The 18,952-nt window shown below is 39.6% G+C and overlaps 1 protein-coding gene and 1 long non-coding RNA gene across 5 annotated transcripts in view; one reads left to right on the top strand and one right to left on the bottom strand.

Moving 5' to 3' along the window:
• The first annotated feature begins 339 nt into the window (after positions 1 to 339).
• On the top strand, positions 340 to 17,722 carry LOC105942218 (uncharacterized). Of its 4 annotated transcripts, none has more exons than XR_009244589.1 (7): positions 340 to 2,132; positions 5,719 to 5,810; positions 7,944 to 8,088; positions 8,359 to 8,530; positions 9,477 to 9,638; positions 10,607 to 11,869; positions 17,418 to 17,722. It is a non-coding gene; the product is annotated as an uncharacterized LOC105942218 (long non-coding RNA). The 4 variants fall into 4 exon arrangements; XR_009244587.1 differs by having other exon boundaries at positions 7,877 to 8,088; XR_009244588.1 differs by having other exon boundaries at positions 5,719 to 5,857.
• The window catches only part of LOC131478620 (uncharacterized), a 127,772-nt gene continuing 126,294 nt past the window's right edge, over positions 17,475 to 18,952 (bottom strand). The window contains exon 9 of the mRNA XM_058659073.1: positions 17,475 to 18,245. Within this exon, the coding sequence (XP_058515056.1) occupies positions 18,155 to 18,245 (91 nt within the window). The 3' untranslated portion in view covers positions 17,475 to 18,154. The remainder of the gene's footprint in view (positions 18,246 to 18,952) is intronic.

The raw sequence follows: 18,952 nt of genomic DNA, 5'->3' as shown, positions 1-18,952 counted from the left end.
TCTCTTTAGGTTTAGGATTTCACTTCCTTACTCCCCTCCCCCCTTCCGATCAGGGGCATGATAACTTTGGATTGGTCCCTTTCTCATGAAAATTAATGGCATAGCTGGACTGTGGACATGGGAAATAGATAAGAACCCTGTACTCCTACCACTGCCTTTTGACTGTTGCTGAGGAGTGCTAACCATAAGCCTCAGCTCTTGGGTAGTTAATTGGGTAATAACACATATTGAGAGTACAACTCATTTAGATGGAACCCTGCATGCTCTTCATGTGCATTATGGGCACTGGTCAACTTTGACCCCTTGAAATATTACTCTGAATATTTCCGTTAGACATCACCTGTGCATTACTTAAAAGTCTGTTGACCACTCAAAACCTTACCTTCTGGGACTGTTAGTAGGCACAGTAGAAATTATCAATGGTTCCCTCCCTCTCATATTGTTAAGAAAACTCTTTCCCCACCCCCATTTCCCATTTGCCCATCAAACAATGACCTATACTTCCCTTCCCAAGTAGCCATAGTCTCACCATCTATGCAAGATTTTCCCTCTCCATGGCCCCTTGTGCGCCCTTGGACCCTTCTTATGGATTATTAATATTCACAGTCCTACCATTGGGTAAGGTTATGCTCCTTCCACCTGCCCCATGCCCAGTCCCTTTTGTCTCCTTTGCTGTGTAATGTTGACTGAGCAAGATCCTCTCTCTAGGACTAAATCCCATATGTCACTGGTTTACCCACCTTATATTGCTCTAATGGCTCAGTTGCACTTGCCTTGGTCCCACCCATCAAGCCTCAACCTCTCCACTTACCTTGCATATGCTTTTCAGCAGTGCTGACCACCCAAAGCCCTTTCTATGTTACTAATGAATACAATATTGATTGTCCCACTTTACAACCCATCACTTTAAGAACTCTCTACCACTGTGATGTGTCTGTGCGGCACTGATGAACAAAGGCAGGCCTAGAACTATGTGAATGAACCTTCATTATTTTCTTCAGTTTCCAATGATCCCAATTCTAATTATTGTCACATTCTGGGAACAGGAGTCATTCCTTCCCAGCTCTATTATTGCTTTATTGTGTAAAATAGCCACAGCACAGCAGACTCCATGAGCTGGAATGTCCCCCTTTATCTTGCGTTTTTAATTGTACAATGATTAATTGATTGGAGGAGAGTTTGGACGTTTTATCTGCATTCTTCTTCCAGAGAAGATTGCCTGGTTAAAGATCTCTGTGTATTGTTGTGGTTCAGTGCTGACTGCTAGGACGCAATGAGTAAAGTTGTCAGTTGCTTGGTTTCTGAAGAAAGATACATGGTTTGCAAGGTGGTATTGATAACCTGGTCGTAATTGTTTTTGAAGCCAGCCCATTTATGTTATGCACTTAATGACCGGTGTTTCATTTTATTGAGGATGGTGGGTCTGTGGATAGACCGCTGCTACTTTTGTGTTGTAATTATGATATTACCAAAGGGGCTCTAGAGCGGACATCTTAAGATCAGTATCTTTGTTTGGCTATATTATCATTTTAAAACCGTTTCCTGTTGGCCTTTTATCACCAATTGCTTTTAGAAAAATGATCAAAATGTTCTAATCCATCAATTTCTTCATATGAAGCCTCAGCCTCTACTTGCTTCAAGAAGGTGGCTATAAAAATGATTAAATGAGATAACATACGCTGAGATGTTTCTGAAAACCATAGGTCACCTTGTTTGATTATTCCTTTATATAAAATGGATCACTTAGTTCTGCTAATAATTTGAGTTAGATTGAAGCAAGCATCACACTGAGGTGAATTAACTATACAAATGATGGAATCAGTTTCTCCATTTGATTAAAAGAAATTAGCCGATGATTCTTAATGTAGATCTCAGCAGTGGGATAACTGCCCTGTAAGAAGGAATAATATCCTAGCATCTAGCGTACAGCGTTGCTGTGGTAAAGGTGTGTTTAACGTGGAACTGCTGAAGTTCATAGCTGGCTAGTCATCACAGCAGCCGCTCTTTAATCACTGACAAAGGATGCTATGACTCTAAGAAGGATGTCAAAAGGTTGACCCAGCTCAGCTTGCAGTTTGTACAGCTAACTCCTTGGACAACGTTAAGAAGAGTCTTTGGCCCTTAAGGATTCTGTAAGTACTATTTTGTGGCTATTAACTCATCTGTTCCCCATTCTATTCTCTCTCTTATACTCATAGAGAAGTGAGAGGGTCCTGCAAAGTCTGGTCTCTTCCCACTTTATCTGTATATGTGTGTATGTGTGTGTGTGTATATATATATATATATATGTATATATATATATATATATATATATATATAAATTAATTGAGCAGAACTATAGAATTAATACGGTGTACCCAGCCCTATGTTGGGTCACACTGAAGTGAGGGGTGACAAGTGTTATTGTGCTGCATAGTTTCACCCCTGAGATGGTTGTATTATCAATACAAACACACTGGAAACAACTATAAAAATGATAGTCAAGTTTTGTATGAATTATGAGTTTATAAAAGTGTTTTGAAGATGATAGGATAAACTTGAAGGAGATGGATTTATTTTTTCTCTGAGCCAGGATATGATGTGCAGCCATCTGTAATCTAGTTTGTATACCTAAAGATCATTTATATTTTATTTCTTGGAGCTATGGAAATAAATTAAAAGAGATAGGGTCCAGTCATCATGTTTGGCTACTTGGCAAGCCTGAACAAGTGGGATTAACAATTTCATGAACTGGAACTTTTCAAGATTCACAGTTGGGAGTCACAGGTTTAAAAACTTAGGTTCTTTGCACTATTTTACCGTATTTCTGCCTCAGATGCACTTTATTTTGGAATTCCATTGCCAAGAGCAGTGGAAAAACAAAAATTAAAAAAAACCCGATATTTGATCCTGCTCACTTTATGCTGCAGTCTATATAATCTTTTCTCTAAGCCTTTTTCAACAGATGCCTTGGTTAGCTAAAAGAAGCTTATCCTTCTTAATGTAAAGCAAACACAAAAATTGAAAAATCAGTCTGTAACAAAATTTGAGTCTTTTTCCTGCATAGCCGTGCATTTTAATTCAATAGGAGCAATCAGAACATGAATATGATCTGGGCTTCTCTTATGCATATTTCCCCACAGCTTGTTTTCCCTTCATGCCTAATGGCACTGTCTGGCTAAGTGAGGCTCTGTATGCATGATGGTACATGCCATGCTCCTGAAACAGATCTGTGACATTGTTTCTCAAACTCAAGTAATACTTCAGGATGGAACACCTTTTAAAGGAATAAAATATTCTGAAATCTTGAAAACTGTTTTGTGAAACACTGACTTAAGATTATTAGAGATGTAAGCATATTTTCTAATTTTAAGTTATTTTTGACAAACATGTGCTATACATCTCAGATCTGCAAGATTCACGAGAATATATCCACAAACCTCCAGCCTTCTTATCACTCAAATTTGAGAAACATTGGTGTGTGCTTTTAAATTCTTTTATTGCTGCTCTATCAAATCATCAATCAATAGCCACAAAACCCTGTCATAATTATTGGTGCTTGTTTTAAAGGGATGAATTTAGAATGATTTTTTTTAAAGATTTATTTATTTTATTACAAAGTCAGATATACAGAGAGGAGGAGAGACAGAGGAAGATCTTCCATCCGATGTTTCACTCCCCAAGTGAGCCGCAACGGGCCGGTGCGCGCCGATCCAAAGCCGGGAACCAGGAACCTCTTCCGGGTCTCCCACGCGGGTGCAGGGTCCCAAGGCTTTGGGCCGTCCTCGACTGCTTTCCCAGGCCACAGGCAGGGAGCTGGATGGGAAGTGGAGCTGCCGGGATTAGAACTGGCGCCCATATGGGATCCCGGTGCGTTCAAGGCGAGGACTTTAGCCACTAGGCCACGCCGCCGGGCCCGTAGAATGATTCTTGTACTCTGACTCAAGAGGATGGATTGGCATATATTTAGATAACATCCCATGGTAAATCCAGGAGTCTTAATTGATTTCTTCAGATAATCTTTGCCCTTAAGAAAAATGTGGTAATTGTAAAAAGAGATGCTCTGGAAATGTGGTTACCTTAAAAATTGAGAATCCTTTTGTTACTTCAAATGTTTGTTGTGCCCTGCACTGGAATAAATAGCAAAATCCACTGTTGACATACTGCATTTTATGGTATGCTTGGTAGTATGATTGTCATTGCTCCACAAACTATACATCATTCAATTTTTTCAACCTTACAGGTCTCCCTTGACTGAAAACTAGTTATAAATCACTGATTTCATTTTATAACAGACTGACTAGTCTTTCCAGGAAATTTGTTGATGCCTAAGAACAAAGTTTAATTTGTTCTTTTATTCTAGTGTCCTTTGAACAAAAACTCCCCCAGTGTGGCAATGAAGTCCTTCATTATGAGCTGATCCTTAGAATCTTGACAAAGAAATGAAAAGGTGGTGAAAAGTTTCATAGAAATCTCCCATACCCTTTGTGAATCCATGCACATAACCAAGGTCCAAAGACCTCTGGGATGGGAGACTGTGTGGGTTTAAGTACCACGTGGTTGACTATTAATTAGTATAATATTGAGATGATCTCATGCTCTGGGCTCCTGGTTTTGCCAAGCAATGAAAATGCTGGATAACATGGTCATTAAGAATTCTTGCTGTGATGAATATGGTCCTGGAGTTGTTCAGTCCAGCTGGCTGGCTATGTTACTTTGTTATTACACCCAAAATATGTTGATGGTTTGTTGTGTTGCAAGTCTCAAAATTCTTTCAATGAATATTGAACCTCAGTGAAATGCATGGTCTAGTTAATGTAGTCACTCTCTGGCCTTTAACTGAATTCCCTTTAACTAAAAGGGAGTATTTTATTTCATTACCATAGTTGATATAACTTAATGCTAAAGCAGACATTCTTTTCAACTATGATTCAGAAGATATGGGGAGAATAAAATAGATGTTTCCCTTAAGTAGACAGTGAAATTGAGCTTGGATCCATTAATTTAAGAATTCTTTATATAAATGTGCTTGCATAGAGTGTTATTCCCCCCCTCCATTAATAGAACTTCATGAAGGGGTAAATATATACATATACACACATACAGGCAGTGATTTTTAACTAGAAGCCTGCATTTTGGGTGAAGTATCTAATCTTAAGTAAGGATGATGATGAAGGTTGTTGCCAAGAGAATTTTTAAGCTCATTCTGCTCATTTGGGGCATTGTAGAACATTGGCTCTACTGGGTATGTTCCTTGAGGGCTTACTGTACCATACCATACCAAATCATACAAAAGGTGCTCTCCGGGTTGCAAACATGGCTTAGATTTGCTTCAGTGAGCTCTTACTATATGGTAAAAGCAGGGACCCAATTATTAAAAATGGCCAAGACAGTTGCAACCCTAGACATTAGTAGCAACTGCTTACTCTGCTGCCTTGTATGTTTACGCCTTCTCAGCAACAAGACCTTTAGCCACAAATTGACCCAGCCCTTAAGGTTTGAACCATATTTTAATGGAGTTCTTTTTGTTCATGGGCTTAATTCTCCTGTGATATTGCCGGTGTTTGTCATACCAGGACTTTAGGGAGAACGCACTGGCTGGACATCTCGAGACACCTATGTCCAATGCTTCAGGTTTTACTTCCTAGTTCCTATTGGACAGGGGGAGGGTTGGGATTTTCGGAGCAGTTTTGGTATCTACTGGTGCTTTGGTTGATTGAAGAGCTTTGTTTTTTCAAGGCCTTTCCCAACCATGTGAGACCTGAGGACGGCAAGCAGCTGCAAAAAGATTTCAAGCTCCGCAGATCTTTCCTTTTGATACTCTGGACAGGGTCCAATTATTCTACGTGCCTAACTTGCAGGCTGCCTGGAGAAGAAGGTAGTTTGGGGAATTTATCCTTGTGGGGCCTTTGTCTTTGTCTTTAAATTTCTGTTGCTCTACTTGTTTTTTTTTTTTTAAAGATTTATTTATTTTTATTACAAAGTCAGATATACAGAGAGGAGGAGAGACAGAGAGGAAGATCTTCCATCCGATGATTCACTCCCCAAGTGACCACAACGGCCGGTGCTGTGCCGATCCAAAGCCAGGAACCAGGAACCTCTTCCAGGTCTCCCACGCAGGTGCAGGGTCCCAAGGCATTGGGCCATCCTCGACTGCTTTCCCAGGCCACAAGCAAGGAGCTGGATGGGAAGTGGAGCTGCTGAGATTAGAACCGGTGTCCAGATGGGATCCGGGGTGCGTTCAAGGCGAGGACTTTAGCTGCTAGGCCACGCCGGCAGGCCCCTGCTCTACTTTTTTTTTTAAAAAAAGATTTATATGTTTGTATTGAAAAGGCAGATATGCAGAGAGGAGGAGAGACAGAGAGGAAGATCCTCCATCCGATGGTTCACTCCTCAGATGACCACAAAGGCTGGAGCTGAGCCAATCCAAAGGCAGGAGCCAGGATTTCCTCCGGGTTTCCCAGGCAGGTGCAGGGTCCCAAGGCTTTGGGCTGTGCTTGACTGCTTTCCCAGGCCACAAGCAGGGAGCTGGATGGGAAGCAGAGCCGCAGGGATTAGAACCGGTGCCCATATGGTATCCGGGGTGCGTTCAAGGCGAGGGCTTTAACCAGTTCGCTATCATGCTGGGCCCTGCTCTACTTTTAAAAGGAGAATATGAACCTGTGTTTTGGTTCAACATACACATGCATTTTAACTTGCAAGTTTGGCTTATTTCACGTGTCCCTCATTGCTAGTATCCTGAGAGGTTCTGAAAATCAGGCATACTTGATCCTCATTTCATGAATGAAAAATGAAGACAAGCAAAGCAATAATTTGTTTTTTGTCAAATAACCAGTTAGAAAGGTAGATTGCAACTAAGCCTTTAGGTTACTAGGTCTCTAAATTATTCTCCTTAATTGATATTGTTGCAGTTCTTGGATTTTTTTTTATGATTAGGACCAATTTAAGTCTGTGTCAGGTCTATTAATGACTGACCTAACTGTATTGTCACCACCATTCCCTGTATTAAGTTGAAAGTTTTCATTTGCAAAATGATGATGAAATTTTGCAATAAGAGACATAAGAGAATAAGAGAAACCTGAGGTTCTCTGTAAGCTATTTCCTGGATGCCTAGCCTTTTGTATCTAATTTTCCTCTTGCCTAGTTGTTCGCTATTGTCATGGCTGGGGTTCTATATGTTCCTGATCATTATTGGGGTTTTTTGAATATCCTAGAACTCTGAAGGCTGATGAAGCCCTATCATACAAGTCATTCAAGAAATGAATCCTAAGAATTTAGTTAGAAAACAGTTCTAGGTATTTACCTTTGCAGTGTTCCAAGATAGCACCACATAAAGTAAAAATTACAGGAGGACAGTGCTGCAAAAACTAGGTGACAGACATTTTAAAATAGTGCATTATAAAGCAAAGAAGCTTGTAATGATGTGAATTCTTAATGAGCTCATAAAGCATAAGGGAGGTTTTTTTAAAATAGCTTCATGGTCTCTTGGTTGAAAAAGCTTTACCTTCTGTTTCAATCCCTTGATTTCTTGTCTTCCACTGTATTTTCTGAAGCGAACACAAGTGTGTTAATAGTCTATAGTTTAATGGATTGCTCATTCATAGAGATGAGACGATAAAGAGCAATATGGGAATTTTGCTCATTATTCAGCTCTAAGTTGTTCTTGAACACGGAAAACTTACATGGAATGTAACTGGAATGAAGATTTGAATTCTCCTGTTGCTAGGCTGATAGCCAGAATACAGAGCTCCAGACAGCTGGACGCCCCTTAGTCCAAGTCCCCTCACTCCCCCAAAGGTAAACATGGTTTAATCAATCACTGATGATCTATTGAGATAGACTTTGCCAGGATATTTCATTTCAATAACGTGTCTTTTTCCTTTTATCTCCTCTTCAGATCTCCTTGGAAGAATGGGCTTGTTGCTTTACAGTGCTAGTGATCCATTCCCTTTGACGATCCTTAGGTGGAGCTGGGGCATGAGGATCCTCCCGGGGAAAAGCTCATTATCACTGGGCAACAACCCTAGGTGATGAGGTTCTACCAAGATGCTTTCCTGGGCCTAGAGAAGAAGATGAAACCCAAAAGACAATCACCGCTGTGAAGGTTAGGTAAGTTGTTTCTGAAAGCGTACTAAATAGTCTTGATTTTGATCTTGTTTTCTGGTATGTGTTTCATCAAGTTTTCCACTGAGAGTGCGCTCATCATCATCCTGAATGTGCTTTGGTAAAAAGACCTTCCTGACTAACCTGGGCAGCAACTTAGTGTGATTGGTGAAAGTGATGATTTGACAAATACAGCAGGCTTCATGAGTTAGGGTATTTTCAGGTGGTACCGTAAGATGTGGTGCAGGCTTATAAACCAATTATTATTTCTTTTAGGAGAACAGAGACAATAGCTGCCTCACCTTTGGATGTTGCTGTTTGAGAAGATAAACTGGGGTTGCATTGTTTTGTGCTGTGCCTGCTGATTCATAGATATCATATACCCACAAAAGAAAACCTGGATCTATGTTTGGGCAAGATTAAGCAACAATGTCCCTGAGTCCTCCAGGTAAGTAAGGGGTGAGGCTGATTAGAAGGATGAGGGTTGGAAGATAAAGGTGACCATTCCGTGCAGGAAATCCTGACCATATAGGCAGTGTCCAGCTTTGTTTATAAAGTGTGGATACTCTCTAAGTTCCATGCGATATTTTCAGAAGTAGGAATCCTTGAAATGTTATATGTTTGAAATGTTTCCTAGAAAGCTACATAGATTTAGAAACAGATTTACCAACATAGCTTGTTAGAAAGCTCAGGTGAATATTATCTAAGAAGATTTATTATAAGCAGATTCTCAGGCTAGTACTCTGTGTGGATTTTCTGATTGTGAAAATGACTTCCTCCCAGAGTGACTCACATATATCTCAGAGAGCAGCAGTATCTGGTTTGGAAATGGTGCTGTGTTTTGGTAGTCCTGAACCTGGACACTTAATGAAAGCTAACTTGGGGTAGTTGTATTCTTATACCTTTTCTTTTCCTTCACATTCATTATTTGCTTTTGTGATTTTTGTTATTATTTAACTAAGGTAGGGGTGGGAGACATCTAGCCTATGGGCAAAACCATTTAATCTGGCCCCATTAAGGTAACCATAGGTGGTACTCAAAATTCAGTAGATATTTTAAAGTTGACAATTCAGTTAATTTTTAAGCTGACAATTTTGTATGATGTGCAGATGACATGGATAGCCAGCCAAATGGCCCTTGGGATAGAAAATAGTTCCCCAACTCTGAACTAAATTTATAAGGTAGTATCTCCAGTGACCTATCCAGGTTACATTGGGCAAAACAGTTTTTCATATAAATACGTAGTTTACTGAGGACTCAGAAACTTTGATTTTATAGGTTTATAAGCTCTGTGGAAACATCTTCTATTGCTCATTACTTTGAATCGTCTGTTATATTAGCACAGCAGTCAACACTTCCTATTATTTATGTAGTTTGTTTTGTGATCTTTGTAGCTCTTGAGTGTTACTTTCATGGCTGTCAAGTCATCTATTCCAAAATCAGTGCAGAGAACTGGGGCTTCAGCTGGATCAAGAAAGTTGGACATCCTGGAAGAAGCCTTCTGACCTGAAGATCAACATGCTTGGCAATCCAATATTTTAGAGTAGCCAAATGAAGTAAGTTGTTGGTGTTAGATTGTGAAGATTGTCCAGAACTGGTAAATGTGGGAATGATGTGAAATGAATGGGGAGATTATCAGTTTTCCATATTACCAACTGGATTCACTGAATAGCTCAAAGACATAACAGTCTGCTTACCAGTCGAGTTAGGGGAATTTAGCCTTTACTTGTCTCTTTGCTGTGTACTGTCATTGCATAGTTGTGTATCAAAATTTAGGGCCCGAAACATTAAGAATCCTATAACACCTACAAGAGTTTTTGCTTTCTCCTGAAAGCCTGGGCTCTTTGCATCTCCATTTGTGAGACAATCTGAGATTAAGATTTAGTATGGAGAGAATCCTAGACTGAGGCAGTCATTTATAATTGTGAAGGATGGGAGAAAGGTGAAGCTATAAAATATGGGGACTGACTTAAATGCTAGATATATCCTTTCCTAAAATATTCATTTGTGATAGCTCATTTGACTCTTTTGGGAATTTTAGTAAATACTTGTAGTTCTGTCAAGAAGCATGCATTCTATGTTTAAATCCTCTCTGTTAGTATGTGGCCTCTGAACATTGCAGTCTCTTATGATTAGAAATGACTGCTTATTGAGGAATAAATGAAATCATGTATGTAAAATGCTTAGCACGGTGCTTGGCACATGACAGACCAAAGGTATCCCAACAAGTTTTAGAGGCTCCTTTGGCACAATAAAAGTGACCACTACTGTTATCTGAAAGCACACATAGTTTGGTTCTGCTTGGGAAAGCCCTAGTTAAAAATCTGCAAATAGGACAAGCATCTATGCTGCTTATGGTAGTTATTATTATTATTATTCTTGGTAGTAGTATAAATAGTATCAGTAGTAACAACAGTTTGTTGTAATTACTAATGACACTTTTTTTTGTTGTTGTCTTTCTGTGATGTTTGTGCCTTTTGTGCCCCTTGTTTGTCATTTCTTATGCTTCTCACCCTCTTCTCAGAATGTCTTTGCTTATTTCTGACTTCTAAGTGTGCGTGTCTTTTCATCTCTTTTCCTTCTTGAGCATCTTCGTTGTTCTCGAAAGTGTGTGTCACCCATTTCTGTGTGTCTCTTGTTAATTTCTTCTATGTGTGCTTTCGCTTCACTCTCTCTCTCTTGTCCTTCAGTGTGGAGTCGGCTTTGTCTGTGTTGTATCTCTAATGTTTTCCTTGTTGTTGCTACTACTCTGTGCTCTACTATATGTGATTCTTATTTCATCATGTCTTTGCTTTGCTTCTCTACTCTGAGTCACGTGTTGTGTGCTTTTCCATGCCACTTTCTCCTTCTGCCTACCTACCTTTGTCTTTGTCATCTCTTGTTTGTCACTCCTTTCGCTTCTTGTTGACCTGATGTTGTGCTTCATGTTTCTCTGATTCTGAGCCCTTTTCTGATGCTTCTAATCTTGCATTTCTCTTTTCTGCATTTCCTTTTGGCCGCTCTCTGGCGGTTTTCTCTCTTTTTCTTCCTTTGTGTGCCTCAGTGTCTCTTTGTAAGTTTCTACCTGAGCATCCATCTTTCTGCTTCTTTGTGTTTCTTCTCTGCCTTTCCCTCTCTGCTGACCTTTGTTTCAGCCTCTTTGTCTTTGTCTGCTCCTCTGATTGCGTGTACTCTTCTTTCTTTGGATCTTTCTTTGCCTATGTGCCATATGTGTGTGTCGTATGTGACTGAGGGTGTTCCTAGCCCTTCCTAATAGGTGCAGAATGCTAACTGCCAAAAGAAACAGTGCAGAAGCTCTTCCTTATGTCAAGCTGCCTTATGAGATAATTGATACCAAAACACGACGTGGAGGTCAGAACTGAGGTAAAACCTGAGACCTGAGATGGACAAAGACTGAAAGCACAGAATGCATAGAAGGCCCAAGTGGAAGACAGATGCTTTGACCCTTGAGGACTAAGGTGGAAAAGTCATGTCTGAAAGAGACAGAAGCCTCAGGCCTGAAACCAAATAGAACCCTTGAGAACTAACATGTATAGGAAGTAGTCTTAGTTGGACACATGGCCAAAGTCCTAGGATGGAGGCTAAAGGACTAAGAGCTGGGATGGACACATGGTAAACCTAAAAACTGAGATGTGTGATACAAAGTGCAAGACCCCAGATGAGCTCAAGGTTATAATTTGAAAATATCTACGACCCCAGGATGGAAGGCTGCAGGCACACCTCAACCAGGACTCAAGCCTCAGCAGATGGATGGAAGACTCAAGAGAAACTGATCTGCAGACCAAAGGTTGGAAGCTGGAGGCCCCTAACCAGAGCCTAGGAGGGGAGAAACCCTAATGCCAGGGGAAATCCCAAGATGAGAGCCCCAAACCCATGCTCTTTTTTATTGTTATGTACTTTATTCTTAGATATCTCAAATTTTCCTCCCAATTATCACTTTGCCATTAAGCCTGCTTCTTTTGTGGTGTTTATAAAAAAAAAGGAACATGTCTAAAGATTAGTAATATGTGTGGGCTGGTCTTGAGCCAGTTTGTAGCCATTCATTAAATGTCTACTCCTTTTGAGAGATATGAAAATTTAATCACTAGCTGGTCTGGCTTTTGTTACCACACTCAGGAGCAAGCATCCATATATACTATATTGTATTTCTGTCCTCCTTTTGAGTCTCAGAAGCTTTAGGCTGATGAGAAGAAGGAAGCTGTTGTGGAAAAAAAAGTTACAGGTTATCTAGAGAAACTCTGAGAAGAATTAGCCAAGAAATAAATAATTGTGCATTAACCTTCTGAGAAACGCCAGCCCAACAGCACCTTCCTTCTTACGTGAGCTTATGTGAGCAGGATTCCTGGGGGCTTAGAATTTCTAGTGATGGTTACAGAAAGCATGACTGGGCCTGGCTGGAGTGAGGCCTAAAATCCCTGCTTGTTGTGGAGGTCAAGTAGGTTGGTGAACCATACAAGCCTCTTTCTGGGTTTAATACCCACTTGTAGGCTTAAAGATGAGACAACATCCTCTGCTTCTGAGGGAAGGTGATTTAAATGATTGATAATATATTAGAAAATACCGTAAAATATAAGAGAACAAAGCCTGACACCCTCACTAATAGCATATTGGCAGTCACAGATCACAGACAACTAACATTTGAAAGTACAGTGTATCTTGTGAAGCATTATATAAATGCTCATCATGTGTTTTCTCGGAGAGGTCAGATCTCAAATACTTTAGACTTGTAAGCCACAAGGTCTCAGCATGTTCTGCTTTTAAGCAACCTTTTCAAGAGGTAAGAACAATTCCGGTCTTGTGAACCAAGTGGATCTGACCTGCAGTACAAAGTTTGCCAACCTCGGGTGTAAATGCGAGAGGATACTTCTGAATATTGTTTCCTTTCTGAATGTATCCTTGTGCCAGGTTCTAAGGATGTGTGGTCCTATCCAGGTGACTCGAAGAAAAACACACAAATGTTCTTTGTAAATGTGAACTTGGAAAACAATTTTAAAAACCTTAAGAGCTTCAGTGTTGAACAAATGTAGATCACCTATTCTATGCTTTCTGCGTGCTACAAAGCTTAAAAGCAGCACCAATAAAATGTGTTTTGTCAAGAATAGAGTACTATGTAGTAGTATGCAGGCATAAGAAATTAAGTTTTGGATATATGACTAATTTGTACATTTGTGTTTCTGCTGCTCTTCTGATTTTGAGCAAAGCTACGGTATTCTAAGTAGCAGAAAACACATGGATATGGCTTTTAAACTATGAAATATAAACACAAGGATTTGGTGATCAATCACAAATAACATGATGGTGGAGTATTCTCAGAACTAAAAGTTTCAGAAAGAAAGTGCCTAGTAAACTGCTTTGAAAAGTAAAGCACTAGGCACACATCAGTAAGCTTCATGCTTGTGAATGAATGAGCATTAATTACCTCTTTTCACAAATTGTTTTGGGGAATGTGACACCCAATGTAAGTTGACCCAAGTGATTCTCACATGTAGCAAAAGTTTAGGAATGAGGAATCACTTGATTTATTCAGTCAATCTGGTGAGATCAAGTTAAATAATTACTGATAATATTTTCTTTTTTTTTTTTTTAAAGATTTATTTTATTACAGAGTCAGATATACAGAGAGGAGGAGAGACAGAGAGGAATATCTTCCGTCCTATGATTCACTCCCCAAGTGAGCCGAAATGGCCGGTGCCCGCCGATCCGATGCCGGGAACCTGGAACCTCCTCCGGGTCTCTCACGCGGGTGCAGGGTCCAAAGCTTTGGGCCGTCCTCGACTGCTTTCCCAGGCCACAAGCAGGGAGCTGGATGGGAAGTGGAGCTGCCGGGATTAGAACCGGCGCCCATATGGGATCCCGGGGCTTTCAAGGCGAGGACTTTAGCCATTAGGCCACGCCGCCGGGCCCACTGATAATATTTTCTAGCCTAACAATGTAATGGCTGTGAATGTAATTTCTAAACTCCAAAGTGCTCTTTAAATGTAAGACTTCAACCTGTATGAATAAAATTTTCTGTAAGATAGGCACTATTTATACAAAATTCTCATCGTGCATGAACCACAAAAATGATGATGACATAAACTAAGGATTTAGTCACTTGTTAAAGTATTAACTTTCTATCAATGAATATCATTTGTCTACCATGTGAACTCACTGTTAACAGGCATTGAAGAGATACATAGTTGTATATCTCATTGTGCCCACAGCTGAAAATAAGACAATATATATACTAGCATATGCTAGCATATGATGCTCTAAAGCATCATAAAATGTTAACTGTAGAGTTTATTTCTCATCTAATGAGTACTAGGTTTACAAAATTAAAGCACAGTTTTTATGCTATGCAGATGAAGCAAAAAATCAGGTAACAATTGTTAACTATTGGATACACTGAATATAATATGCAAGGCACTCGATGTGTGATAAATGCAGAGTAGACAGTAATTACATACTAGTCTCCTTTGCAAGGCATTGGGATGCAAAGATAAATCACCTTTTAAAAAGGGATTTATTTATTGGAAAAATAGAGAACTAGAGATCTTCCACCCACTGGATTACTCCCCGAAATGGCCACAGTGGCTGGGGTTGGGCCCAGGCCAGGCTAAGTCCAGGAGCCAAGAACTCCATCTGGGTCTCCTATATGGGTGGTAAGGATCAAAGTTATTGAAAAATTTTCTGCTGCTTTCCCAGGTACATTAGCAGGGAGTCAAATCGGAAGTGGTACAATCTGGACTTGAACTGGCAATCATGGGATGTCTGTATTGCAGGTGGCAGCCTAACCATCTGTGCCACGATGCCAGCCCAAAAGATAACTCATCTTTATGTATCCTGGGTAGTGAAGGAAAATCTGTGTGAAACAAATTTGTAATTTATAAATGGTCATATGCATATTAGCAATATCTGCTAAATAAACATTGATTATTTATTGTTATCCCCATAGTAACTGGGGGTATATTCATTTTTATTGAACCTGTAGTGGGCATTTCTATAATCTACAAAGCCTATAGTTCTATACAGATAGGAATTAACTGTTGACTTTGTCAGTACCGATTACTTTATATGTGGTTCAGAATTGCACATCTTATTATATAACAATCAACTTATCATTGTGAGGTCTCACAGGAGCAAATAAAATAGTTGTGAGCTCCAGACCAAAAGTTATTTAACCACTAATAAACTTAATTGATGATGATGGAAACATGGGGCAAATGGATTTGTGTAAGATAAAGTACTCAATACTGAACTATGAAATGATAAAATCCTGTTTATTAGAACATTTGCTCCCTATTGAAGTTATGGAAATTAGAACAACAACAAAACAAAAAAACATGGTGATGTTTCCATGTAGTTTGAGTGCTCAGTGCTGCCAACAACGATGAATTAGATTCACCTTGGCATGGTTTAGAGACAATGAAGGAGAAAAATAAAAAGGCTTAAGTTTGCTTTCTGATGAACCTGATAAACACTGTTTATGTGGAATATACCATATCAGATTTTGAGCCTAAGACATGAGGTGAAATGTGCCTTGTTGAATTGACTTAGATCATTGGTCACAGCCATAGATAGAAAAAAATCTTTGGTTATTAAGTAAATAATACCTGAGTGTCTGTTGCATGCAACGTTACATAACTCTGGTTCAGAAACCCATTGACTTGCCTTGAATGTCTAAAGGAAAATGAAAAAGGCAAAATTCACCCAGCTGCTGTAACATGTGAAGGAATGATTAAATAACTAGATCTTCTCTTCAGCATTCTTTGTAGAGTGGGAATAAGAGAAACCTTTTTACTTTTGCATTTACACAAATATCCGTGAGCATGATGCTAAATGTCAAATGAAACAGATTTGTTTAATAGGCACTTAGCCTGATTTAGAAATGCAATAATAAAACAATGGAGTGATACTCTTTATCATACGGAAGAACTTACTATGTGAAGCTATGGTAAATCCTAGATTAAAAAAAGAAGATCTTGCCAGAAGGCACTTGATATTAATTACCTTATTGACTAGAATCTAGGAGGGAGGTTAATGCTCATTCATTTTTTTTTTCATTTACTCATTCATCGTACAAGTATATTTGGGTGTCTCATGGATAAAGGATTATCTGGCAGTCTGTCAATTGGCCGTGGAGATGTGAAAGCCTGCATGCCTTCACAGAGAATTTCTAAAACTTTGTTTTTGACTTGTTTCCTGGTTATAGGCATGAATTTGTTTCTAAACAGCATTTTGTGGTTCACTTCCTGCCCCATATCTTTTGCACCAGTCTGGCCACTACAATAAGCAGGTTGATGGGTTTTGTAGCAAACCTGCCCCTTTAGTTGCAAGAACTTTCCTTGTAATGGACAGCTCATCGTCCAAGAAAAGTGATTGTGATAACTGGCTGACAGAAGGAGGCATGTCAACTGACTAATTTCCAAACTGCAGTCTGATTGGTAGCAGCCTTGGGCTACCACCTGTCACCGAGCCACAGTTAGTAGTGAAAAATCATTTACGAGTGTGGTGTATTTTCAATCCTTTGATCCTTTACGCTCTGACACATAGACAGCTCTCTTGGCAGAAATAATCCTGACAGGTAATAGCACAGAGATGGAGACATGGTTTCTTTTGCAACAGCTTCACAATTTATACCTTAGAAATGTTGTTACCATCAAAATAGTGTCAATGGATGACAGTGGCTTACAATTTTAGGATGCTTGCTTAATTTTTCAATACAACGAAACACAAATTGGAACATTGGACAAAAATCCGTGGTAAAGCAACAGTAAACTTATGCCAGACAAGGCTTTGACCTTTTCTATTTTGAAATCACTCACAAGAGGGTGGGACAGGAGGAAGAGTGAAGCAAAGGTCAAAGCTGTTCTGGATTTTAAAAAAAAAAAGTTTAACGCGGTTCCAATAATTGATTATTGTTGATCTGAGGTCCTACGTTGCTGTATGCTTTTGGAAAAAAAAACTTTTGTCTGAATGGCTATCAACTAAGTCCTGGGTCAGAAAAGAGTGGCATCCATTAATCAATATTACCCACTTTGAAGAGCTGAAGTTAACACTTACTGGATTTACAGCATTGCATTTTGTACGTACTTTCAAATGAACTGATGGTTTTCATGGCAAAGCAACAATGACATCCATAAATGGAGAAGGAAATAAATGGCCAAGTATAATTGGTGAGTGGAAAATGTAAAAGGATTTTGGGTGATATTTTACAGTTCTCACTTTGTATGCTTTTATTAATATTGGATTTTATAATGTATCAGCCAAATGTACCCTTGCTTCAGGAGGGGTTGGGGGTCATATTTTTGGAAAGTGGTGAGGAAAAATAACTGAAAGCCTTCCTTTCACAGTTTCTGGCATCCCTGTCACTGCTGATTAAACCAGCGTAAAAGAACATGCTATCTGCGTTAGTTGCGCAAATGAAGTTATAAAGGAAATGCCTTCATCTCTTCCCTTCTGCTTCTAAGAAATCTTGCCCAAAGGCTAATATAAATACAAAAACCTAGACTTGTGAAGTCATGTAAAAAACAGACTATTTTGAAGATCCCAAAATCTTGCTCTGTGGGTGACCAACAAAAAGCAATTTGGAGCCATCACACATCATGGCAAAAACTGGGGAGTTGCATACTGTAAAATAAAAAGTGCTGCTTTGAGATTTTCTGTGTGACAGTGTCTCAATTCACTACCTTTTTCTAATCACATCGGTCATTTTTTTTTCTTTTCTACCTTAGTCATCAGCTGTCAGGTCTCAATGTTTATGGCTTCTATTGCCAAGGACACTGAGAAGCCCAAATCCAATAAGATGTAAAAAGTGAACAACTTCAAAAATCAGATGATAAGAGTATGATATGAACCGTAAGGCTTTGGGAGTTACGCCTTCGGGAAGGAATCACTAATTGAAGGAATGAAGGGTCCTGGCCCCTGAGTGGATGAGGGATATATAGACTTGTCTAATGTTTAAAGCATTTCTAGACTTTTTATTACTTGTTTGCATTTCTGTGCAATGCAAACTGGAACGGGTTCAGTGCAGGATGGGAGCAATCGGTAGAGACTTTTCCAGAAGGCATTCTTGAGTGTAATCAGTGCTTTAATTTGCCTTGGAGCTGACATCAGGATCCTGCTCATATTTGCTGTGCTTGCTGCTTTGGCTGTCCTGGTCCTCTCTTTTTTCCTGTAACCTAATGGAGAGAAAATGAATGGACAGGTGTAGGTTTCTTTTTCCAAATGGAGGCGTCAGAGCTAGGAAATGTTAACATTTGGTAGTATTTCTCAGGGTATGTATTAATGTGATCACTCAGCATGTGTAATTCTATTTCGTACCAAGGCACATCCACAAAACTTGTACCTCCTGTCAGGATTCTGTTGCACCTTTCGTCATGAAGTTATTTTTCTTCCCTTTGTGTTTCTTTTCAAGAATTAATGGCGTTTTTAAAAAAGATTTATTTATTTTTATTGCAAAGTCAGATATACAGAGAGGAGGAGAGCCAGAGAACAAGATTTTCTGTCCGTTGATTCACTCCCTAAGTGGCTGCAACAGTTGAAGCTACACTGATCTGAAGCCAGAAACCCCGAGCCTCTTCCGGGTCTCCCATGCTGGTGCAGAGTCATAAGGCGATGCCATCCTGAACTGCTTTCCCAGACCACCAGCTGGGAGCTGGATGGGAAGTTGGGCCACTCAGACCAGACCGGTGTCCATATAGGATCCTGGTGCATGCAAGGCTAGGACTTAAGCCACTAGGCTACTGCATGGGCCCAAAAAGTATTGTTACTGGGAATAATAGACATAGTAAGCTTCTATCATTTCTATTTAAAAGTTATAGTATCTGGTGGCTGGCATTTTGTCATGGCTTACTTCACCACCTGTCCCTCTGGCATCCCATACGTG

Source organism: Ochotona princeps, chromosome X, assembly GCF_030435755.1.
Source record: "Ochotona princeps isolate mOchPri1 chromosome X, mOchPri1.hap1, whole genome shotgun sequence".
In the NCBI taxonomy this organism is placed as follows: domain Eukaryota; kingdom Metazoa; phylum Chordata; class Mammalia; order Lagomorpha; family Ochotonidae; genus Ochotona; species Ochotona princeps.
Note: the sequence above shows the minus strand (reverse complement) of the source record. Positions and strands in the feature narration are given on the sequence as shown.